Source organism: Anarhichas minor, unplaced genomic scaffold (genome assembly GCF_050575085.1).
Source record: "Anarhichas minor isolate MPS153535 unplaced genomic scaffold, ASM5057508v1 ptg000073l, whole genome shotgun sequence".
Lineage (NCBI taxonomy): Eukaryota > Metazoa > Chordata > Actinopteri > Perciformes > Anarhichadidae > Anarhichas > Anarhichas minor.
Window position 1 is genome coordinate 4,647,572 of NW_027466519.1, and position 24,319 is coordinate 4,671,890.

Consider the following 24,319-nt stretch of genomic DNA (forward strand, 5'->3'; position numbering starts at 1 on the left):
CTCTGACTTACAAACATATATAGAACTAATACTTACTTCATTTTGTCTTTAAAATTCGTAATTTGTTGCCTCAGTATCTCAGTTATGCCCCTCCATACATGCATACATTCTACTTTTGCATCTGTTTTTTATTTGTATTTATTGTTTGTATTAATTGGCTTCCATATAGATCTCCCCACTACCTGGGATAAAAAAAACAAATAATTTGCGCGTGCGCTCTTCACATGTGGGTCACGCGAAACCGCATTACACACATTTCATCCTTCCACCAATGAGGAGATGGGAAAAACAATCTTAGCTCTGCAGCAGAGCAAAACTATATCTGGGGTTACAGATTAAATACTACGTCTGTGTTCATACATATAATTAACCTAGTTTATTTTAGATGTTGTTCGGGTGAAAAAGTTGTTGAAGTTGCGGTTGCGACTTGCGAGGTGCTAACTTGGGGGATTAGTTTGCATGCAGCCCGACAGCGGAGGCTGACTGCGGCGGGATTGGCTGTGAGGTGTTAAAGATGGCGGCGCCCTGTGGAGTGCAGCTACTCTAACAGGTAAACAGGTCCGATTATTCACGTCTTCTGTGGGTTTCTTGCAGCGAATCTCAACGCATGTGACTTGTTGTACTGCGCACGACGCGTTCGGCTTGCTTCTCCGCTGATACAACGCGGCTGACAGGCAAGATGAATCCCCGGACGAGTGTGGGTCGCTGCTCCCAGCTAACGTTAGCTCTCTGCGTTGGGACTGACTTGTTTTTGGAAAGACCCGGTGATGGGTTTTGGAGACGTTGCACGTTTAATTGTGGTTCTATCTGCGTTGTCTGTTGGGTTTGACGAGGTTGTCTCTTTACCAGAGGAAAGACGCCTGCATGTTTGTATAATCGGATAAAGTAAACCCAACCCTGCCCATTGTTCTCAGCGAGTTGTTTACGGCAGGCAGCAGCCAGTGGTCAGTCCACATACAGCAGCTGCTTCTCAGCCTCAGACCTCGGCCCGGTTCTGGCCGGCATGGCTGTCATTATGCATGTCGGTATAACAGATTGTCTTTATAGCCTTTGTGTGTGTTTTTTTATTGGCTTATTTGTTTGCCTCATAATGCATCACAGTGGCATATCTCTTGCAGCTTTCTGCATCATATCCCTTTGCTTTATATCATTCGTCTGCAATCGCTCATGGATAACACCTGTTCTCATTTGATTATCATGTCGATCATTAATATCCTGCTAGCATGTGCTCATTCATTCGTCATCAGGCTCTCCTGCCACCATGCAGACAAAATGCTTCACTAGTTTCACAGTTTGACCTCCTCGACCCAACTCTCACATCATGCTGGGCTGTCGCCATGTTTAATGTCTGTTTGTCACAACTTTGCTAGTTTATGAAAACACTAATATCTTACAGGGCCGTAGCTATAGGATTACAGAGGTACTGAAGTCATGTGCTCGATGTCTGACCAGATAACCAAAAACAATAATGTCTCTGAAATGCTCTAATACTTTTGAATTGTATTTTATTCATTCAGCTGTGTTTTCTGTGCATTTCATTTCCTTAAGTTTCAAAGTGTTCCTCTCACTGGTGGTTTTTTTAAATTAAGGAAATACTGAAACCTGTATTTCGTAGAGGTTTTTCAGAAACTGTTTTACAAAGGTGTTGTTCGGTCATTTTGCAGGTTCCAGTTTAATTTCTATGAAGGAAGTAAAAGTTTGGATAATACTCGACCTAATTATTGTCAAAAGTCAATGAATTGATTAGTTTTATGATGGATTAATTGTTAATGTCTCTAGCAAAAACAAAATCAATGACTGACATGATGTGATATGAAAGTCTTTGGGTTTTGGACAGAACAAGACACCTGAAGGCATCAGTGTTTTGCTGTATTTTCTGATATTTAAATAGACCAGAAAGATGTCATTATTATTATAAGTCAAAAATAGTTCTGAACATGATGTAATCTGTACTCAAAATAATTGTCAGTTGTTGCCCTGAGCCCTATTTGGTCCAGCAGACCACTTCAACGTTTCCTTTCATCTCCTGCAGCGAGCAGATAAAAGGAAATGTGCTATTTAGCTAAATGAGCCGGCTCTCGGTTGGGTTGATGAAAACCATTGCTTCGAGTGCACTGAGCAGGCTGTTTGTGTGCTTTATGAAACTGCTTTTGATTATTCACCCAGGAGAAAATAGAGGCTGTTGGTAAACCGCTTGCCAAATGTAGTTTCCAGTGCTCGGGCTGCATAAAGGTTCTTTGTGTCCTCCGGAGAGAGTTCACACTGAGCGGGGTTCGTGGTTGTGCCGCCGAAGACGCTCGCTCGGAGGGTGAAAAAACAACAACCAGCCGCGTCATTTGATTCCACTTTCCACACCCCGACTCCCAAACCCCGTGACCGAGCAGTTAATTGATTGAACAGGGAGACGTTTGCGCCGTGACCTCTTCTGTGAATCAACAAACAGGAGAGCATTCAATCATCAGATCTTTGGTTTGTCACAAACCAAAATAGGGCTCAACTTCATAATTTATCGTCTTTCCATGGAATCATACCGCAATTTGATATCGTGATACACAAGCAATCACATTTCTCTTAATTAAATGAGGAAAAAAAAGTATTTAATTCATATAAGACCGTGAGGTTATTTCATTCAGACATTTATTGGTATACCAGAAAACATGCTGTATTGTGATGTGTGTGTGTGTATCTATCTATCGTGATAGAAGGTTTTGGCTGACTTTATTGGAAGTAAGATGAAATCCGATACTTGATTCATTTCTTCCTGTCGTCTTGGGTTCGGTAGCACGTGACTGCATTGGGACGGTTCAGTATCCCGCGCTAATGGAACAGTTGGTGGGATTCGTCCTCCAGCATGTGGAGTGTTTTGTCCTAAGTGTTGAAAGGAGAACTTAGGAGCTGATGAGGCTCTCTGCCGCTGATTCATTACTCCTGTTGGAGAATAAGCTGCTGGGTGCAGACACCCTGACGATAATGACCTGCCCATCAGGATTATTTATCCCCTGTTTTTCAGATGGGAGATTCTGCAAGGCTCTCCCTGGCCTCCTTCTTAATTTGAATGGGTGACTCTGCGTCTAGCCCGAAATGCAGTGCAGACGACATAAATAGACTAATGAGCTGAAACTGGTAAACACATTAGGCCAGGTGGTGTTTTTAATAAATAGTAACTGCAGCTCCTAAAGTAATCTTTGGGGTGGTCGGGTCATATATTTGTCTTAATTACTTCATGGGAGTTTTCCACCATATCTGTTGTCTTAATGCATTCCCTAAACTTGTGGAGGTTTGGGTCTATTTTTGTTTGTGAGGCTGTGCATGTGTTCAGTATAAGTGCGTGACAAAATGCATCCTATGCTGTGGGTTGGAAAAACCTAGTTCCAGTTCGTTAAGTGTGGTGTGATACACGTGTTGTATGGTGATGTTGAACAACGGAGCTCAATATGTGCTTTGTCATTAGACTCCTGGGTTTGTACTTTCCCGAGAGTTTGATTTATTTTCTCATTGCAGTAACACAATATGTCAGCCTTCTTTACCGAACACACAGTAGGAAAGTCACAGACGTAAATGATGACAACGAGGGCTGAGTTCCCTTTAGCTGCTTCAGCTTCAGGGTCCTGCTGTCGAGCCATTGTTAACGTCGTTATCGGGGACACCTGTGCGTCAACACGTCTGCTGTGAGAAAGGGCCTGTTCTCATTGAAAGTTTGAGAAATTGCTGCATTTCTCGGCATGTCGCCACCACCTGAAGATCTGAGGATATAGTGTGAAAGCATAGGCCCTTTTTCACAGCAGCCATTTTGACATGTCATTGCAGGGTAAACGTGGGTAATGTGCATACTGGCTCAATGGAATGGCTGTGACACACTACATAGACTGGTACTGTAATTGATTTGATCAATTACACCTGTGTTTACCTCACTATGACTTGTCAAAATGGCTGCTTTGGAAAGGGCTTATTGGCAGGCACGATCGGTTCGTCACCTGTGCGCCCGTACGTTTGCATGTACAGCCGCACGCGTGTGCTCTGTTGGTGTGCACGAGACATCGTGCCAATAGAGGTTAACCAAAAAACACATGGGAACCCTTTAATCTGGTTTGCCATTTCAATTAGCGAGCCAGTGCTGCCAGCGGACAGTTTGCTAGTGATCTTTGCTACTTGTGATAATTTATGAAAACAGTCCTGTTAGGGATTATAGTTCCGCCGTTGTCACCAATAACTACACCACATCACATGTCTGAGTCATTTTGATGAGTTACCAGTTTGGACAAAATTCCATGAGCACAAACCCTGCTTCCAAGTGCTCGGTCGGTATTGTCATGTGACTACTAATCCCAGATCACAGCGCTCGCTAATTCTGGGAATGTTTATGAATTTGGTTCTCTGTGTGTGTGATGTAGAGGTGCCTGGAGACTGTGTTGGTGGGTGGCCCCAGGAGTCCTCCAGGCAGGCAGGGACGGACACCGCGAGAGAGAGAGACGCTGCCTCCCCCTCCAGCACTGCCACCGACCATGGCCAGAGAGCAGCCCAACGTGGGGGACCTCCTCCCGCTCCTTGAGACCTCCGACCTCCAGCAGCTAGACGAGATCAGAGGCCTCATCAACGAGCAGCTCAGCACTGGTAGGGCGGCTTGGCTCCTTTTGCCGTCAGTTGTTTATCCTTCTGTGTTCAGATATCTGGGGAGCTTTGAGAAATTGTAACTTTACTCGTCAGTTTGGCCTGTGCCTCATCACCCAGGTTCGATGTACTTTTTACCATCTCTTTTCACGGACTTTTCTTCTTGTAGCGTCGCTCCGCTGTTGGTGGGATTTCCTGGTTTTAGTATGCTCACTGCTATTTCTTAAAGAAATAAACAAACTCCTCCCAATTATCCTTCCTGTTTTCCTTAAAGAGCGAGGGTCCATGCTGCTGAACGCGCTGGTGGACCACTTCTTGGAAACGAACTCTGCCCAGGCCATGCATATCCTCTCCTCAGTCAGAGAGCCACATGATAAGGTGAGAGACACACAGGATTTAAAACAACAACATTTTTTGGGTGAAATCAATTATTTCCGATTGAATCGTCTCAACTTTTTTTCTTTCTTTTTTTTGCTTTCCTCTCCCCGTGACTATTGATTCATGTTTTGACTTTCTGTAGTTTGAGAGGGACAGGCCCAGCAATCTGGGCATTTGATTTATATATAGGATTCTAGCTCTTCATGTAAAATACTTGAATAACATGGAGGTTAAACAACAGACTCCATCACGATCATTATTCTATACAGCTTTTAAAAAGTTGACTCTGTTCTAAATGTAAAGTAAAAAGAGTACAGGCTGATGGGTCTGATAACATTTTATTTACGGGGTGGGACGTCCCGTAGTACTGACAGTGAAGGACGTTTAAAACTGTCCGCTTTGACTGCAACCATAATTCTCTAATTTTCCCCACCGTTCTTTTTACATCCGACCGGAATTGTGTCCAATAATGACGAGGGAAAAGGAAGCTCCTCGAGCTCGCTAGCGTAGCTCAGTCGCTAGCGGGGCAGTAAGTTCACACGGGTTATTCAGAAGACGTATTGTCACCATCGACTCTCAGTCTCCTAACTGTCTGCAAACCATTCCCTCACTCTGACAGCAGGTTAAATAACAGTGAGTGGTTCAGCACCGTTAAATAGCTTCATTCATTTTTGGATTCTCATTTTGAGACAGACACAAAACTCAAGTTAAAAAAAACCAGACTAGTGAACTGAAAGCACTGTTGATACAAACAGAGGACAGGACACTCGCATAATGACTCTGTAAGAACATAGGCATTAATTGTGTTGGTGGCCTTGTCCTCAGCTCTTAGTGATGTCATCCACTGCTTCGTTGTTGTGTTTGTATTTGCATATTGCCATAGCAAACTAAGATGTGGATGTGTTGTGGTGTCGGGCTTTGAGGTAATTGTCATTATTTCTGCAGTCTCCTATGATTTAATTTGCATCTAATCAAAACGCTCGTAGCAACTTCCGCGAGAGGTCGGCGTAGAATCACAGTGGTGATTTGTAGCTGCTACTGCTTTGTGTAACTTGATAATATATGATCTAGATATAGAAAAAGTGCAATTCTAAATTAGGTTTCAGGATAGTTTCCTCTCCTTATCAATTACTAATAAGAAAAACAACTCCAGCCACCTTATTGTGTTGCATACAGAGCTAACTCTGCTTGTCCCTCCCTCCCCATCGCAGCACCTTCTGGACAAGATGAATGAGTGCATGACCAGACAGGCCTGCCGTCTGCCCACCCTCACCCTGCTCGGCCATGTCATCCGCAAGCAGCCGTCCTGGATCCACAAGATCGCTCGATACCCTCTGCTGCTGTCGCTGCTCAAATGCCTCAAGGTAACCACCCAGCTGTGACTCGGTGAGCAAAGGCCTCGTCGAGGCACCGAGAGGCGTGTGGACGGACGACGGTTACGGAAGTTCTCGTCCAGCTGCTTTAGAATCGCATAGCATGTGTGATATTTGGGCGGACTCTTATAATTTATAATTTCCTTTAAGGTTTCGGCGCTCCATCAAACAATATACATTTGTTTAATTTGCGAACAAAGCAAGCAGACGTGTAGATAACAACACGCTCTCGCTAACAGCACAGGTAGACTTCTTAGAGCATTGGTTGAGCTGGAATCTTATGCTATTTAGTGCGCTAAAACAGTTTTAGAATATCCGAAACCTCAGTATGAAACCAACAGTACGTGAATTGCATACTATTGGACCCTTCTGCGACATAAATATCCCTCAATGTAATGCGGTAGTGAGGAGTACGTTCATAACGGAGAATGGCGGACAGCTCCGTTACGTCAATAACGCTTTGATTTAAGTATAAGATTCCACTTTGCTAGGCTTATTATATATATTTCAATTATTTCAGACATGATTTTAGCAAATCATTGTTTGGTCAAATGAGATATTGATTATGTGCATAGTATGCTGCAATAGGCTGGTGTTTGCTTTTAAACCAACCAACTACCTGCCTCCTCAACCCTCTCCCAGCTAAAGGATATCCGGCCCATTCTGGCACCTACAGTTAATTAACCGTCTTTGTCAAATCACAAATTAAAAGTTCTTAATTTCAACTTTTTCAATCTCTGACTTTGTCACAAACGTCCTGGCAGACGGATACGGACGTAGTGGTGCTGATAACCGGAGTGCTGGTGCTGATCACTCTGCTCCCCATGATCCCTCAAGCCGGGAAGCAACACCTGTGGGAGTATTGCGACATCTTCGGCCGCCTGGCGTCTTGGAACCTTAAGAATCCCGGTAGGTGCTTCCTGTCACATCTCACAGAACACGTCGGTGCAACGTGTATGTATGAATGGGTCGCCCCAGCTAGTCTTTGGGGTGGCAACTACTCGCACACTAACTTCTAGTACAGCACAGGATAATGATATATGATGTATTGCTAGCAGAAAATATCCCTTTTAATACTGTACATACTACATAAACCTTTTTAGCAACTTGAATATTGTATTTACTGTATTTTCATCTCATCTACCAAAGAGTCAACTACTCATAGACTTCTGAGATGATGTTTGAACTCGCAGGCAGTTAACTGGAGCAAGGAAATCTAATTTTGGTGAAAGGGGAGGAAGTCTGGGACGACAAAATGGGCCAAAACAAACAACTGTAGACGGTTATCTTGCTGTTCTCGTTGAATATGTGAGTGTTTCAAGCTTTTGAATATTGGATATTTCTGACACGTTCAGGGCACGTTTCGGAGGTTTACCTAATCCACCTGCACGCCAGCGTCTACTCGCTCTTCCACCGTCTCTACGGCATGTACCCTTGCAACTTTGTGTCCTACCTGCGCTCCCATTACAGCATGAAGGAGAACATGGAAACGTTTGAGGAAGTAGTGAAGGTGAGGATATCACCCCTGCTGCCGTGCTTTGTCACTCTACATTATTACAAAGTACTAATGGAGATTTTGTGTCCGTTCGTCCATCCAGCCGATGCTTGAACACGTTCGTATTCACCCAGAACTGGTGACGGGTACCAAGGACCATGAGCTCGACCCCGCCAGGTAAGTCCTGCACTGCTCTGCCTTGTAAAGGAACAATTCAGTGTTTAATCTCCTTTTCCAAGTCTACCGCATCTCCTTGACGATTGGTGCTGTGCTGTTGCTGCAGGTGGAAAAAGTATGAAATCCACGATATCGTCATCGAATGTGCCAAAGTGTCTCTAGACCCCAAGGAGGCCTCCTGTGAGGAGGGCTACGCCAACATGCCTGCGAACTTTTACCCCCAAGTCCACCTGCGACCACAAGACTGCACTTCCAGCCCCTACACAGACCTCCACAGCAGCTTCGGTCAGTAAACCCCTCATACGTATGACGCCTGGTAGAGCCCCAACCATACAGGAAGCACATGACTATAAATATTCGTCTTATTTTTGGTGAAAAATGAACATTGCTCTCTGGTGGAAAAACTATGCAATGTGGAAACTTTCTATTACCATCAGCCAATAAATACAGTTATACAATATGCTTTTGCCGTAGTTGCATGTGTAGTGATATGACAGGACATTACAATCATAATCATTATATCAGGATGGGTTTTGGCTCCTCACATATCAACGTTGTGTTTATCATGATAGAAATAAAATCCAACATGCCATCTAAAAACGTAAGCTCAGCTTTGAATGGCATTAACCGGACGGTCTAGCAGCGATCTAACGGCACCATAGGTTACGTTTGTTTAACCGCAATGACAAAAGTCTATCTTGGGGGTAATTTTTTTACGATGATGACGTCATAAAATATGACGGACAGACATTCAAAACGTCATTCAAAACCCAAACCAAACAAACATTTGATTCAATTTATGCTGGAACTAACGCAGTTTGGTAATCTGTATCTGACATCTAGTGAGAGTTTAAAATCTTATGGGCCACATTTGGATGTTACATGTGTATTTTGGCATAAACAACTCTTTTAATGTGAAAGCGTACATGTAATATTTCATAATAAAGTACATTTTCTGGGACATAATGTATTGAGAAATATTTTATGGGTAATATAGCGATATGGGAATGCAACAACATATATAGATCTAATGTACAGTCGGATAAAAATATTGGCAAAACTTCAGCTGACATCTTGAATTTTAAGTTCTCAGTGTCCCCGTTGAAGGAATAAACCGTTTCAGTGCATCTTTCTGTCCACATGTAAATTTAGCAATAGTATGTTGGATAGAGTGCAAACAAAAGGAATCATCCCTCTGATGTTATTAACAGTCAGTACTGGTTGTGTCCATGTGTCGTGCTACTAATATGAGTATGTGCTGCAGTAGTACAGCGCTTGTGTTTTTGATATTAAACACTGTTCTAACTGGTTTAAAGGACAAACTCCAAACAGCAGTGTCCTAAAGAGCAGTAGGTGCTACCATTTGAGGATTGATCAGACTATTTGTCTTCTTGACAACAGGAAGTTCTTCTTCGACCCCGTTCTCGACTCCACGGCAGCCGCTACCCCCGCCCCTGTCCTTGCCCCCCTTCTCAGGGACGCAGTCCTCCCCCCGCAGCCCACAGACCACCAGACGGCAGGTAAGCTCATCCATAACGCTGTCAGAATGTTGGTTGAGACGCAAGGTAGCTGATCGAGGGGGGGTGGTAGCAGATCTTTAGTCGTTAAGCTTCCGTTTGCTGCCAGCTCTTGTACACGTGGTCATGTTTAAACTCCATATGTCACCCGTCAGGCAGAGTGACTTCAGTGCTTTCCCTCCGACAACCACACAATGTCCTCAATCAGAGCAACGTTTGCTTTTTTAAGATGCCGACAGGAAGCGAGTGGACAGACAGTTTCTGAGTCATCCCCCCCCTGGGTCTGGGTGTTTTTCTACCCCCTATGGGGGTCTGTCTGAGTATTTGTCTCTGCGTTACACTCTCTGTCCCAGACAGATGGAAATTTGGAAAACATGGGAGACCCGCCATTTAATGTTTGTTTGTTTTTTTGTGGGGGGGGGGGGTACATTGAGTGAAATTGTGTCGTTCTGGGCAAGATGCTGAGCCTCCACCTGCTCCACTGTCACTACCAGGTCAATTGTATATTGAAAGTCACACATTTCAGTAAAGGTTCATCAACAACGTGAGAGTGTCCAGGATCATATTACTTAATGTTACATACATTTTCAAGTAGGAAGTAGTCCTCCCTCAGTTACAATCATTACAGCAATAACAGTAACAACGCAGTAAATGGATCCCGAATGCAACACTTGCGTTTTCTGAAGGGAGGTCAGAGGTCAAGGATTCAGCAAGGTGGACGATCTGCCAAAGGATCTGGATATTCGAGTGAGTCCTAACTACCAACTCAGTTTCCCCCCAAGAAATTGTTTAGCTGAGGCGTTGAGCCACCCAGATCTTGACTCACATCTTCCCGTGATAGGTTTAGTTACTAGATGCCCAACAACAACAACAACAACAACAAATGTTCACTGCTTTATTTTTGTGTCTGAGTTGGCCGATCTCTGTTATAAACCAATGTGGGAAACCATGTAATTGCACCCCACTTCAGCCCCTCAGCCTTCAAGGTGGAATGTAAGATTTTGAGACCGTCAACGCAACCTGACTGACTATTGTGTAAACGTAGCACTAACTCTGACTTTGGAGATCGGCAGCTTATGTCTGTGTTGTGATGGTTTCTCTGTCGGAGCTGTAATCGTTTGGGTCTCTTTCTTCACAGAACTCCTCCGGTGAACTCAACTCTTCCTGCGGGGGGAAGGACCCTCTGTGGAGCCCCTCCTCGTTGTGTGGCATGGCCACGCCCCCTTCCTCCAGAGGTATGTCGCCCAACTCGGAGCTCTCCCACAGTGCCTCACACCTTCCCGGCCGCTTCCAATGCACATCAGGTCAGCGCTCGCACGTTAACAAGAGAGCTGTTGGTGCACTGATCTGGAATTTTCTCTTCTGCTGACCACTGATTTGTTTTTGAGCAGGAGGAAAAGGAACGCCTGCCTCCAGCACTCCAGCCACCTCTTCCCCACCTCCCACCCTATCAGATGACTTCCCCATAATCTCCTTACCAGCCAACACAGTCCAGTCCAGTCCACCAAGAAAGGTATGTTCTCTCCCCTGCATTTTAAAATTGTCATTACAACATTGTCATTGTTTCCATTTTTTCCCCCGTCAGTGAGTTAGTGACAGGTCGATGTCTATTTGTGAATTTTATTTGTACTTTCACAAACAGACTTTTTCAATTATTTTGTTTTTCAGCACAAAAGGCAAATGCTGCTTTTCTGAATTTCACAATAGTTTAATTATTCAGGAGACTGTTCCTCTTGTGTTGCTAATTAGGAACGTCCATGCAAATATAAACAAACGTGTCCGGCAATTCAAATGATCTTAACTTGTATCGTCTTGAAAACTCATTTCCTAGTCAGCAGGAGGCAAATTCATTAACATGCTTTGATTCTGAAGTGAAGCATCGGGAGAAAAGAGTTGAAATCCTCGCAGTCATATTATTGGTTCTCAGCAGGAGTCTGATTGGGGGGTGCTTTTTGTCTCATAAATGTTCTTTATTCTGGTGCATGAATGTAGAAGTAGGCAATAATAAGAGCCTGCCCTTGAGGTCTTTAATCCCACATCATTCACTACAACGTAAAGGATAAATGAAAATGAATTAAAACTATAAACTTTGACTTTCCAGGATCGTCGACATGGAGAAAGTGGAAAGCCTGCACTGGTGAGACAGGAACCAGTGAAAGATACAGAGAAGAGTGCGGAAGTAGCAACAAACAGAGGTAAGTGTCTCATCTCTGTGATTTAATCGTCGTTAATTTCAAAGTAAAGTTCTTCACACCTCAATTTTCAATGGCATCCAAAATGAACCCGTGGAAAAGCACGGTTAATAATTTAACCCGGATAGGAAGTTAACTCAGTCGTGGTTAAAAGGTTCAGTAGTATTTGTTGTTTTTACTGCACTTCACTCTCTGTCTGCCTCAAAAAGCACATTTTCCTCCTGTGATGATTATTCGATGTACCACGTGATCAGAGAGTCCACTCGGGTGTTGACAGACAGACCTGTCTCTTCTACCTATCTCTATTTGCGAAAGCAAAATTGGATCGTTAATCTTAACGAGGTGCAAACTTTCCTAAAAAAATAACTATCAGAGGTGGATTTGTAATTTCGATGTTTTTGGCTTTTTCTTTTTGAGTCGACGTGTTTCTGACCCACACTTGTGTGACTCTCCCTCATCAGAAGCGGGAGCTGCGGAGAACGTCTCCATGACTCTGACGGAGCTGTCGGTCTTCATGAAGAAACAGGAGCTGGAGCTTCAGCTGAGGACGGAGAAAGAGAGGGAAGAGGGTGAGTGTCCACTTGATTTGAGCCAAGAGCCGTAATTGTGGGTATCCTCACACAACCAAAATCTGCTGTACTTGAAAATATCGTATTTAGATTTTTCTTGGTGGGGAAGCACAAAAAATACAGGAGTGAAACTGCTGTGTGTGGGTGTGTATTAACAGCCACACCACTAAAATGGCCAGACCCAGGTTTGGTGTTCCAGTATCGATAAACCAATTTGCCCAAATTCATTCTTTAGCCAACATAAAAATATTTGGCTCTATTTTAAACAGCCTAACAGCATAGAGATATCCTATTGCGGAGACCATACATTTTGGTGCGATTAACATCATTTCAACATCACAACTGTTTCATAGTCATTCAGTACGGTATTTTGTTTTGACTGAACCCAAATGTTTTTAATTGGATCCCACGCGCTGAATGCACCTGTGCTCACACACTTTGACTAAACATACAGGATGCTAACACACTCCTGTTGATATACCTGATTGTGTTCAGCTATCTCTGCACAGTCACTGGTTTTAAATCCCACTTGAGCCACTCGTACTAAAAATAAATGCACCTACAGTACTGTGAAGCACTTTGCATGGAAGCATCTGCCAAATGGCACAAGCTCTTGCTGCCAAAGCTAGCTGCTTAGACTTAAACATTTCCCTTCTCTCTTTGAGGAAAGAAAACCAAACAGAATCCCAGACACCTTGTTGTTTTTATCTGTGCCGGATAGCAGGTACTTCACACTTGAAATATTTCCGCTTAAGTCCACCTCGATCACCCATATGCTGTTTCTGCTGCAGCTGCCATCACAGAGGAGCTGCTGAAGATCACCGAGGAGAAGCAGGAGCTGTCGGGTTTGGGGGACTTCGACTCCCCGTTCTATCTCACCACGGAGACTCTGACCGGCTGTCAGGCACAAGACAAGACCTTCTCCGACATCCAGCCCGGTGGTCCCACCAGTGACACCCAGCATGTAGTATCCACGCCGGACAAAGGGGAGACCACCGCGAGTACCAGCGGCGGCGGGAGCGAAAGGGGAGGAGGTGGAGCAGGGGGGAGCGAAAGGGGAGGAGGCGGAGCAGGGGACAGCAGGAGCTCAGCCCTCGGCCTCGAGCAGCCCTGGTCCTTCCAGTCAGGGTTCACCCCCATCGATCACCACCTGCACCGGAGCCCCTCGGCCCCGGACGAGGACTTGGCCAAGTTCGGGATGTTCTCTCCGAGCCCGTGCGACAAGGCGCCGGTGCCCTACGAGTCGTTCTTCGACCTGGCCCTGCCCAGGGCGGCCTCGCTCTTCGTGGGCCAGAAGACGACGGAGGCGGTGCACAAGGCGGCGCTGGAGAGGATGTTGCAGCGGGAGGAGGGGCTGGAGGACGGGGAGGAGGAAGGAGTCGCGACCGCTTCCCCACTGGAGGTGCTGGATCGCCTTGTTCAGCAGGGGAGCGACACCCATGATAAAGTTCTCAAGAGGTAAGGGCTTAGCTTCTCATTCGCACAGGTCGATTCTGATTTGAGGTTTTCTGGCTTTTATTTTGTTATCTTTTATTAGCCATTTACACCTGAACAGGTTTTTTTCCACCATTTTGACTTTTGCTCTTTGACTGCTCTCTAGACTTGGAGTGTGTTGTCGGTGTGAAAGAGGGTGTTGTGAGTCTCGGTGTGCTGGTCACTGTGAACAGCCTGTCTGGGTTGTTTCCAGTCTGTTACCGCGGCCGAAAGGAAACACCCAGTTTAGAACAAGCACGACATTGTTCAGAATCCCTCGGCCCTTTTTCTTTCTCTCTCTCTCTCACACACACACACACACACACACACACACACACACACACACACACACACACACACAGTGAGCCGGTCCTCCGGGCCAATAATACAACCGTGTCAGCAAAGTACACATTGGGCACAGAACGATCTGGCTTTGCTCTTTTCGGTGGCTCATCACCCCGACGTCTGTCTTCATCGGAGACAAACACGGCCGGATGGAGGGAATACAATCAGCGGAAAGACATTACAGCTGAGACAAATGACCAATAGGGAAATTTATTTACAATCATTTTTTGGTGGTTATATATATATATTATCAGTTTCTTGTTGGATAAAGAGATTGATACCACTCATGTCTGTTTAATAGATATGAAGCTACAGTCAGGCTATATATAAAGTAAAAAGCCCAAAAGTCTCTGCTGGTTGTCCAGCAACCTCACGCCGATGCAATTCCTGACCATGAAATGGCACGTAAAACAAAATAAATATACGGTGCTAATTAGTGAACTTCAGAGGGGATCGTCAAAGGATTTCGTTATGTGTGGACGGAGCCAGGCTAGCCGTTTCCCCCTTCATGCTTTATGCTAAGCTAAGATGATCTAAGAGTATCCTAGCTGTGTATGGGAACATGTGGGGGGGGGGGGGGGGCTATATCTCCATTGTGTGTGTGTGTGTGTATGTGCCATGAATCACTAAAGAGAAGAAACCTCCCAGAGAGATCATTCTTCTTCTAAAATGTTTTTCTTTCCTTCTCTGCTCTTCCAGATTACCTTTGCCAAGTAAGTCAGCTGACTGGACGCACTTTGGAGGTAAAACACTGGCAGCACTAGCCTGCCGTACACTGATAAAAGAAGCCATTATGGAGCGTTATTCAGGCATGACTTGGGATTCGTCACAAGCTCCGAGACATGAGCAGCCTGTTGAAATGTTACCCAGCCAGACAGGGAATTTGTTCAGCGGAAGTTAATCAGAAACGCAGAGTTCCCACAGTCACGCAGAGCCTGTTTTGTTAATACTCTTGACCAACTTGTAATTACAACTCTAGAATTGAATCATCTCCCCTGGTTGGCTGATAGGAGTCATGTAATGTTGGTTGCATCTCAAACAAAACTCAACTCGGAGCTTGTGGCTGACTGATGAAACCTGTCTGGCACACTGTTAAGGTCTTGGATCAAATTCTCAGGATACTTTTCTATTTAAATGTTCCTTCCGTGCTCTCGTCCCCTTCGTACGCGTTGACAAGTGAAGCTCTGTATCCAGAGTAATGTTGGCCAATTGTAGGGGTTGAAGAGTACAACATTTAAAATATATTTTGTAATGTGATTAACTGGGTAAACGGCAGCCTTGAACGAGTAGTTTGGATTTTTTTTTTTTTTAAAGTGGGGTTGTATGTTGTATCGGCCCCCAGTTTGGAGAAACAGACAGGAGTACCAGCACGGGAGCGATGCAATGTTCTGCTGTGGACCAGGGGCTGCAGCAAAACGCATTTTAGACAAAATCAATATTAGTTGAAGTGTATGCTATATTTACAATATTTTCACCGCTTTGCTTTGCAGTCAGACAGCCCTTTCCAACAGGAAGTCCTCTTCAAAGCCACAAGACTCCTTTTGACAAAAACAGTAATTTGACCTTGCTGAACAAGGAAGTTACCATGATCAGTTTTTGTTGTGTTATTGTGTGACTTTGATGGATCCAAACTAACCATATAAATACCGAAGACTCACAATAACACATACAACAATACAGATTTATGGCAGCTAAGATACTCCCGTGTTCTGCGAGGAACAGTTTTTGTCAAAGGAGTCTCGTGGCTTTGAAGAAATCATAGATAACTGCTTCATTCATGAAAATATGTAATGACTTGCTGCAATAATCTGAAAAGAAAAATATACATGCATCACATGACTATTATGTTTATGATGCACATTATAATCCAAATTCGATTTTTTTAACGTTTTGTGTTGTGAAAAATCTAATTTAAAGGATTACAGAAAGCCAGCGAATATCTATGCCCTTAAAATAGTTTAGCATTTCTAGTTTCCCGTCACTGTTCAGCAAATGTTCCCTTTTGTAAAGTGAGATACGTAAAACTTGATTTGTTTATTGCGAATGATGGATATTTACACCGGAAGGCTGTCGGCGTTTATGGCTTGGCGAAATCTCATTGCGTCGCCTGTGCTATTCCACACTTTAATAATAATCAAGTTGATTTCTACTCGTGCGTGTGACCGTGTTAATTACATTGTTATTACCGTGGCCCCCCCAGGCTCGGCTCCGCTGGACGAGCTTCACACGCTGCGCAGCCAGCTGCTCCTGCTGCACAACCAGCTGCTGTACGAGCGCTACAAGAGGGAGCAGCACGCCGTCCGCAACCGACGCCTCCTCCGACGCATCATCAACGCCACCGCGCTGGAGGAGCAGAACAACGCTATGGCAAGTGTGCACGCGCTCATTATCACAGATTAGCCCTGTTGGAGACCCCCAAAAAAACAGTATTAAATGTTTTGTCTTCTGGAATGAAGTGTAAACGAGGTGGAGCACTGACGCATTCACTCAGCAATCGGCTGAACTTGTTGCACAGTAATTATGTTTTATGTGACGGTAAAAAATAGTCTTATATGTCCGTCCCTGCCACCGCTAAAAAAACCCAGCTGGACTCCACAAACTGCTGCAAAGTGCTTTTAAACATCAGTTCTTTCTAACAGACGTTTAGAAACTCCCGTACTCTTTGTACTTAACGTGTGTGTGCGCAGAAGGACCAGCTGAACCTGCAGAGTGTGGACATCGTGTCTCTGAGGGAGAGTCTGCAGGTGGAGCAGCAGCGGTACAGGCAGCTGTGGGACGACCGGGAGACGGTGGTGACCAGGCTGCACAGTCAGATCAGACAGCTGCAGCAGGGTCGGGACGACTACTACACCAAGAACCAGGAGCTCCAGGTACACACACACACACACACACACACTGATCTAGATACAGGCACACAAACGTATAAATAACTGTATACGTTTTAAGGCAGCTTCATGATAATGATAAAGTGCACCTATATTTGTCCACCGTAGTTACCGTTAGAAGATATAATGTGACTCTTTAATCTGGTTCTGTTCGGGTTCTCCAGAGCAAGTTGCAGGAGTGCCAGAAGAGGATAGATGAGCTGGAGGCGGAGCTTCAGAGGGCCAACAACAAAGTGTGCCACACTGGTCACCTCCTCAACCAGATGACTATCAAGGTAAAGGAAGACCTATTTAATGGTCTGAGTGAACTAGTTTCAGGTCATTGATTAAAAGGCCGCTCCAGACATGTAGACCGCCTACAACCCCACTTAAAAAAAAATCCAAACTATTCCTTTAAATGAGCAGCACTCTTTGGTTGCTGCCCTTCTGGCTCATCTAGTGTCAAATTTGAATCCCAAAAGATTCCTGCGTGCCTCCTGCCTTTCTAAATGGAGGAGTGGAGCCGGCTGAAGGACATCTGGGGTTACAGCAGCGCATGTCCTCGTCCTGCCACCTCTCCACAGACAGCAGACTGTCCCAGGGCTCGGTTGCCTTGGAGATGCCGTCTCTCCCTCTCTATTTTTGGGTCAGCATCACGGGGGGTCCGGGTGGTTTTATTTTGCCTCCTGGGGCTTGTCTGAAGTCTGTTTCCCTCCTCTGAACCCGAAATCCTGACACAAACGGAGCAGTTGATTCAGTAAACGGGCTGTTAGATGACTAAAGGTCTTTACTTATGATACTCAGACAGAATGAATAGACGTGCGTGGATTAATACCTTAACATCATTTTCAGAGAATGTCTGTACAGTGTCATGAAGTAGCTCCTTAGAGTGATGAGTACACTGAAATGTTTAGACGGATCGTCGGGCGCAGCTTGTTGAGTATTCAGCGGGTTTCTGCGAGAGATCATTAGTGACTAATTCCACCGTGCTCGTTGTTGATGCGCTCCCAGATATTCCTGGACAGGTTTGGTTTGTAGCTTAATTGCTGTTTTGCCCTCCGTCGACATTGTTTGTCTCGTGTGTCCTTCAGCTGAGCAACAGTGAGAGCACCCAGCAGCAGATGAGCTTCCTGAACAAGCAGCTGCTGCTCCTCGGGGAGGCACATAAGCTGTCCATGCAGGAGTTACCCCACGCAGGCGCCGACAATACCAAGGTACGGTGGAACGAAGTGTCTGTGTGGGAGAACTGCGGAGAAGACGTACTGAGGTGAAAAAAGGGACACTAATTGGGTTTGTTGGGCGCCAAGTCAAACTGTCCCGCTGAAGCGTTTTTAGCTTCACTGTAAGATGGTCTGTCTAGATCATGTCATGGTCATCATAGTTATAAATATTTAAAATATAGTTGTATTAAGGGTGAGAAAAGACTTAATTTCAATCTCCATTATTTGTTAAGTCTATCGTAAAATATATTCTGCTCATGAATTCCCATCCGTTAACTTCCCCGACGGTAAAAGGAAGGAAAGTAAATCCTAAGTGCTCTTTGTGTGTTTTACCCTCAACAGAGCCTGACGAGTTCAGGTGTGGAAATGAACTAACCCTCCAGTGTTAAAGTCACACGTTCTAACCTTTTGAATGTAATCTACCGACACACAGATAAGATTTGGGGGTTGGTCAATCATTCAAAGATTAGAAAATAGACTGTAGATTAAATTCATTTCAACTTGTGCTTTTGAGTACTTGTTTGCCTCCAAAGGAGTAATCAATTGAGTTAGAAAATATTCTATACTAGAAAATTATGTATATTTGCCGCCTTTGTCACATCATGCAATTGCGCCAGATGTTATCCTTTTGCATCTTACCCATGTTCCCATGCTTTTTATTTCTGTTGATGTTTTCATCCTGAGTGAAATGCACGTCATAGTTGGTTGTGATCATGGAGAGGCCTGCTTCGTGCATCTTACTGAAACATTTTTTGGGGGGTTTTGTATCGAGAGTAGCTCAGATAATGAGTCAGACGGTAACGCTGGCAGATTTTTCTCGCCAGCTATAACGCAACTATTAACACTCGAGTAGCAGTGCATTTTATCTGCTACGTTTGGGAGACCTGAGTTGTTGTAAAATCCAATATTTGTTTTCCTAGATTTGACTCCTGTACTTTGCTACAGATCCACACTTTGGATGCATTTTCACACTTGTATAATTAGCATATTGTAAACTACATTCTCCTGAAATTACCATTTCATATCATTTCTCAGTTGACACTCAAGTTTCAGATGTCCAGAGCTTCATCGAATGCACCACATGACGTAGAGGTGTACAAAAAGAAAGAAACACGGGTTACTCTGAGTCAAAGCACATTCACAGGTGCTGTAGATGATGGCAGAAAGTAGCATTTATTGCATAGAAAAATAGTGACGCACACTGAAAACTCCCCATAGCACTACCATGGAAAGAACGAGCTGCTGTCACATGGCTATAAACATTTTTCTTTTTTTTTTATATATATATAAGCTCCACAATCCTTGATCCGTGTCTCCTTCACCCTCTCGTTCATTTCTCGTTGCTTCCTGCTCTTTGTACCTGTGTGGACGACGACCCAGGAGGCCCAGATGCTGAAGCTGTCTTATGGGAAAGAGGTGGAGACGCTGAGGCAGAGCCTGCTGGTTCAGGGTCAGAAAATGGAGGCGGCGCAGCAGAGAGTCTGCGAGCTGGAGACGCACCACTCCAAGAAGGAGCACCTCATCGCCGAGCAGAAGAAGTTCCTCGAGGACGTGAAGTGTCAAGCGAAGTGAGCGTGAACCTCCCGAGTCCTCAACACAAGCTCCTTGTGTCCTCTCTCTCTCTCTCTCTTCATCTTTTTTTGATTCTTTTCCCTCTCTGCTCGCTCTGTTTGCAGGGCGGAGCTGCAGGGCTCAGACAGCAGGTATCGGGCTCAGAGGAGAATCACTCAGCTGCTGCAGACTGAACTCCTGCAGCTCTACAGCAGAGTGGAGACGGAGACTCCGGCCGGCACCGCCAGCAGATCGCCACCAGGGGGCGGAGCTGACCCACACGCTTCTGCTGACTCCAGGTCAGGCTCAGCACTTTTTTTTTTTTTTTTTTCTTTTTTTGTAGTAGTGTAGCTGTTCAGTTTGCATACTACTGTGTTACATTTAGACTGCCAAATTTACTTGTAACTTCTACTTTTTGCAAGCAATTCACACAGAGATCTGTCATTGTATTCTTTTTAACCACGTACAGTCATCGTGGACAGTTTTACATCTTGAGTGGAAAAACAAATATCGAAAACGAGATAAGATATACTTTATTGTCCCGCAGGGAAACTTGTTCCAGGCTCAGGTGTCTAATCAGTGATACCAGATAAACCAAAGCTCTAAATGTAATGCATGCATGTACTGGTATTGTCTTGATGGACATAAATACTTACTACTTTAGTGTTTTTCTTGTCCTCCACAGTGTCACGGTACCAGACAGACAACTTCACACCAACGAAGAAGTGGGCAGCAGACCACCGCGCGGCTCCCCTCGGGGCCACAGCAGCACTTTATCGCCACGTCAACCAAAGGCGAGCAACTCTTCCAGGACCACGGCCTACTCCGGCAGCCAGGACCAGGCCCCGTCCCTGCTGGTGGAGCCCTCCTTGTCCTGTCCCGACCCCAACTTGCTTGCGCCCCTGCCCCCCTCCGACGCGCCGCTCACCGTGGGCTCCTACCCCAGCGCCAAGAGCTTCCTGGGCATGAGGGCCCGCGAGCTGTTCCGCAACAAGAGCGAGAGCCAGTGTGACGAGGAGCAGCAGCAGCAGTCGTCGCGCCTGGCTGGCCTCGCCCACGGCCTGAAGACGGAGCTGTGCGTGGAGCCGCCCTGCCCCGGTTATGTCGCCCCCGTCGGCTCGGCACATTCCGCCGCCCCGGCCCCTGCCCTCGCCACTCCTCTCACTGTGCCCACCAAGGAGCCCCCCTCTGAGCCCAAGCAGCGGGCCTCCAGCCAGGAAAGCCCCCGCAGGAAGGCGGGATCAGGTGGAGGGCGGGGTCAGGCGGGTTCAGGGCGCCCCCGGCAGCAGCAGCTAAAGATCATGGACTACAATGAAACGCATCACGAGCACAGTTAAGAGACATTGGACTGAGCCGGGACGGAGGTCAAGAGACGAGTTTAACGTCGGAGAAGAGCTAAATCCGCAGAAAGAGTAACCCGTCAGCAACTCTTTGGATTTCTGTGTTATTTGTTCCATTCCTCTGAGTAGACAACAGGATTTCCCACAATGTTTTTCTGCTTTTTTTTCTTTTTTCTTCCGAGTCATTCCCCCGATGAATTTTTGACATGATGAGAGGGATACTAAGTGGATGTGATGTTACCAGAGAAGATGCTAGTCTTATGAATTTGATTATGAGACAAAGACGCTCGAAAATACGCCGAACAGTGATCAACGTGATCAATAACTCACATGTGACACTGTGAGCCCAACGTTTTTAAGGGTCAGTTCATCCGAACTGCAAACATCCCACTTGGCTCCAGTTGTACCAGCCATGCGGAAAGTTTCGCTTTCATTTATCCAAATTGTGAGAAATCGGTCTCTGAGATTTCTGCTGGCACAATGGAAGTGAATGGAAGTTTAGTGGCGCTAAAAACAACCTTCTGAAACGCTGTCACCAACTGAAGTCTTCTCTGATGGGGACACGTTTTCCAGAAAGACAAGTTGCTGTTATAATATAATCTTAATAGTAAATGCTGTTAGCACCACCAATACAGCCACCTCCATTGTGTTGCATGTGGAGACGGCAATCTCTGACACAAATATCTCCAAATTTGGACAAATAGAACTCCAGTCTGTACCACTGAAACCAAGTGAGAAAATGTTTAGTTTTATTCATAGTTTGGGTGTACCCACCCTTTAAAACCCTGAAAAAAAGTGTTTGAAATTTGCACATTCTGTTGTACCTTTTTTTTTGTTTGTTTTTGTATTTATTCAGCCATGAAGTACATATTCTAAATTTGAATCAGACCTGGCAAATGACACAAGCCCAAGCTTATAGAAATCATGGTTCGTTTCTTTTTTTTCTGTTCAGGACGATCTGCCGACCATTTTTGAAGTGCCATACAAACATTTGTGTTCTGGCTGAACTCGCACATCTCTGAACAGAAGTGTTGGTTCTCGTGCTGCGCGTACAGTCAGCTGGTACACCGTGGGAAAGACAACGGCTCGTCCAATCGGGTTCCTTTTGTGCAGGTCTGATAAACAGGGAGTTTCCTCTGAGTATTAGAAGTAAACTAATCCTGTTGTCCACCGGAACGCCTGCTGTCACTTCCTTTTGCCTCGCTATCTAAAGCATGTTCAACAATCCACTTTAAATGCCAACCGTAGTAACTACCGCAAACCAAGACAGAAGGTACAATCAGCACAAACTGAAGAAACCAGGACTCTGACCGGAGCTGGACATTCTGGGATCAAACGGCAAAAAAAAAGGAAGTTCTTAAAGCAGTGGCTTGTGTTTTAACTGTGAACAATAAAGATCGTCTTCAATGTTTTGCACTACAATTCTGAGTTTTGCTTTTATTCTGCTGCTGAATGTAAGCCGCCCTTTTGTAAAATGCAGCGTCAAGGTGTTTTCGTCATTCTGCCGTGTTGAGTTTGTTTTTGGGACGGGACACGTTCAGATGTTTGTAGATTGAAAAGTCAGTCCGTCCTATACTGTGTGGTTTACAGCGCAATAGAAAACTGATCAAAAGAGAATGAATGAGTGTATAAATTCATAGATGACTTCTTTGGTGGTCATCCCTGTGATAGACGGTAAGGCCCAAAAGCACAGAAAAAAAAAGTTCATTTTAATATGGGATTAATCGCTTTAGTCATTTTAAATTCTCATCTTTCCACCTTCTTAAATGTGAGGATTTGCTGCTGTTCTTCATCACATACCATATTAAACTGAATATCTTGACGTTTGGACTGTTGGTTGGACACTTTTGGCTCTGGGGGAAATTGTGATTGGTCATTTACTTTTTTTCTATTTCCATTTTTTTAATGCATGACCAGAATCTTAAGTTTGTTTACATTCTTTGATTAGACGTTTCCCAATCTAAATCCTTAAGCCTTTCTAATTAACATGCATTTAACACTGGCTGGAGGCCATCTGGGTTCAGAGGGGATGTATTGAGCAGTAAGTATATTTTTGTTCAATTTATAACGGGGTTTAAACTAAGGTATCAAAAGTGCACTCTTGATATTTGTACTAAAACTCAAATATCATACAGACAACGATTGAACACCGAAACGGCTCTAAACACCAACTACTACTGCTATTACAGGTAATACTAAAAGTAGTTCGTCGATGCGGTATACTGGGGTGGCCACGGTGATTTCTTTTCAAATATAAGAATATTGCTTGAGCATATTTCTAATGAATTACACTATGTCCATTGCACATCCTAGTTTAAACACTAGATGTCGACTAAATTGAGAGAAACGATCCGTGTCTTAACCTCTTGGCCCAGAAACCAATATTTTACACATTTCTGCCTGTTCTTTTTGTTACATCCTCATATGAAACTTAGATTCACATGTTGGATTTAACTACATTAACATAATATTTTATGTGGGAGCTTAGGCCATGAGCAGAACCAAATATAGGAATTTTGTTGTCATGTTGAAAACTACACATTCACTATTGTCCGTCCCGTGACTCCTAATATGTATTTGTATATGGCCTTCAGTCAAAAGAGCTTGACTAACCCTGCCACAGTACATAGAAAAAATACACACTTGTAAGATACAAGTGTGTAGAATAAAGCATTTGAGAACATTGCTCCCACTCTCACGTGTGACCTGTAAACCCCGTTAGCTTAGCTTAGCTTTAACACTTAACACTTAACAGGTAGCCCTGTCCAAGATACCCCACAGCTGCTTTAAACTTACTAATTAACGCGTTACGTCGCGTGAGTTTAATCTACGCACCCGGACAAGCTAACTGCCTCGTGCTCATAGCGTCATATTAAATGGACGGATATGATATGTCTTCTCGACTACAACTCTCGACAGGAAAGTTAATACACTTAACTTATTTCCCAAAAGGTCGAGTTGTTCCTTCAGTAAATACGAACAGAGGTGAGTGTCGGTCTGACATGTTCACACACATGTATGTTTAGCGTTATGTTGGCTAAACAAAAGACAGCATACGAGCCAGCCTTTTATGTTTAGAGCACCTTGTGTCTTATGCTAAAGAAAGTGGTGCTCGAAATGTTTTGTCTTCCAACTTAAAGGTTTGTTTGACATTTTCTAGAAAAACCTCATTCCTTTCTGCTCTCTTTTCCTTGAAAAGAAGAGTTACATTTCTGTG

The 24,319-nt window shown here is 44.6% G+C and overlaps 1 protein-coding gene across 5 annotated transcripts; it reads left to right on the forward strand.

Annotated features, from left to right (window-relative positions):
* Positions 1 to 297: 297 nt before the first annotated feature.
* Positions 298 to 22,524, forward strand: tsc1b (TSC complex subunit 1b). 5 transcript variants are annotated; one of them, XM_076079724.1, is made up of 22 exons: positions 298 to 550; positions 4,392 to 4,611; positions 4,883 to 4,986; positions 6,198 to 6,350; positions 7,124 to 7,268; positions 7,715 to 7,869; positions 7,958 to 8,031; positions 8,138 to 8,316; positions 9,433 to 9,551; positions 10,687 to 10,852; positions 10,940 to 11,061; positions 11,650 to 11,743; positions 12,202 to 12,309; positions 13,101 to 13,767; positions 14,827 to 14,870; positions 16,328 to 16,494; positions 16,815 to 16,997; positions 17,177 to 17,287; positions 18,083 to 18,205; positions 19,592 to 19,779; positions 19,888 to 20,061; positions 20,448 to 22,524. In XM_076079724.1, the coding sequence occupies exons 2-22, from the start codon at positions 4,503 to 4,505 to the stop codon at positions 21,097 to 21,099; spliced, it is 3,837 nt and encodes a 1,278-aa protein (XP_075935839.1). In that variant the 5' UTR covers positions 298 to 550; positions 4,392 to 4,502; the 3' UTR covers positions 21,100 to 22,524. The 5 variants fall into 5 exon arrangements, 4 of the variants coding, with proteins under 4 accessions (XP_075935839.1, XP_075935840.1, XP_075935837.1 ...); XM_076079725.1 differs by lacking the exon at positions 298 to 550 and adding an exon at positions 653 to 674; XR_012947851.1 differs by lacking the exon at positions 298 to 550 and having other exon boundaries at positions 20,448 to 21,463; positions 22,055 to 22,524.
* Positions 22,525 to 24,319: the final 1,795 nt, after the last annotated feature.

What these genes read in the sequence shown, in the direction of transcription:
- tsc1b (XM_076079724.1), top strand. Translation starts at nt 4,503, where the DNA reads ATGGCCAGAGAGCAGCCCAACGTGGGGGACCTCCTCCCGCTCCTTGAG. An exon ending in CCGCTTCCAATGCACATCAG is followed by an intron (nt 10,853 to 10,939) that starts GTCAGCGCTCGC and finishes GTTTTTGAGCAG; the next exon opens with GAGGAAAAGGAACGCCTGCC. An exon ending in TGACTGGACGCACTTTGGAG is followed by an intron (nt 14,871 to 16,327) that starts GTAAAACACTGG and finishes TGGCCCCCCCAG; the next exon opens with GCTCGGCTCCGCTGGACGAG.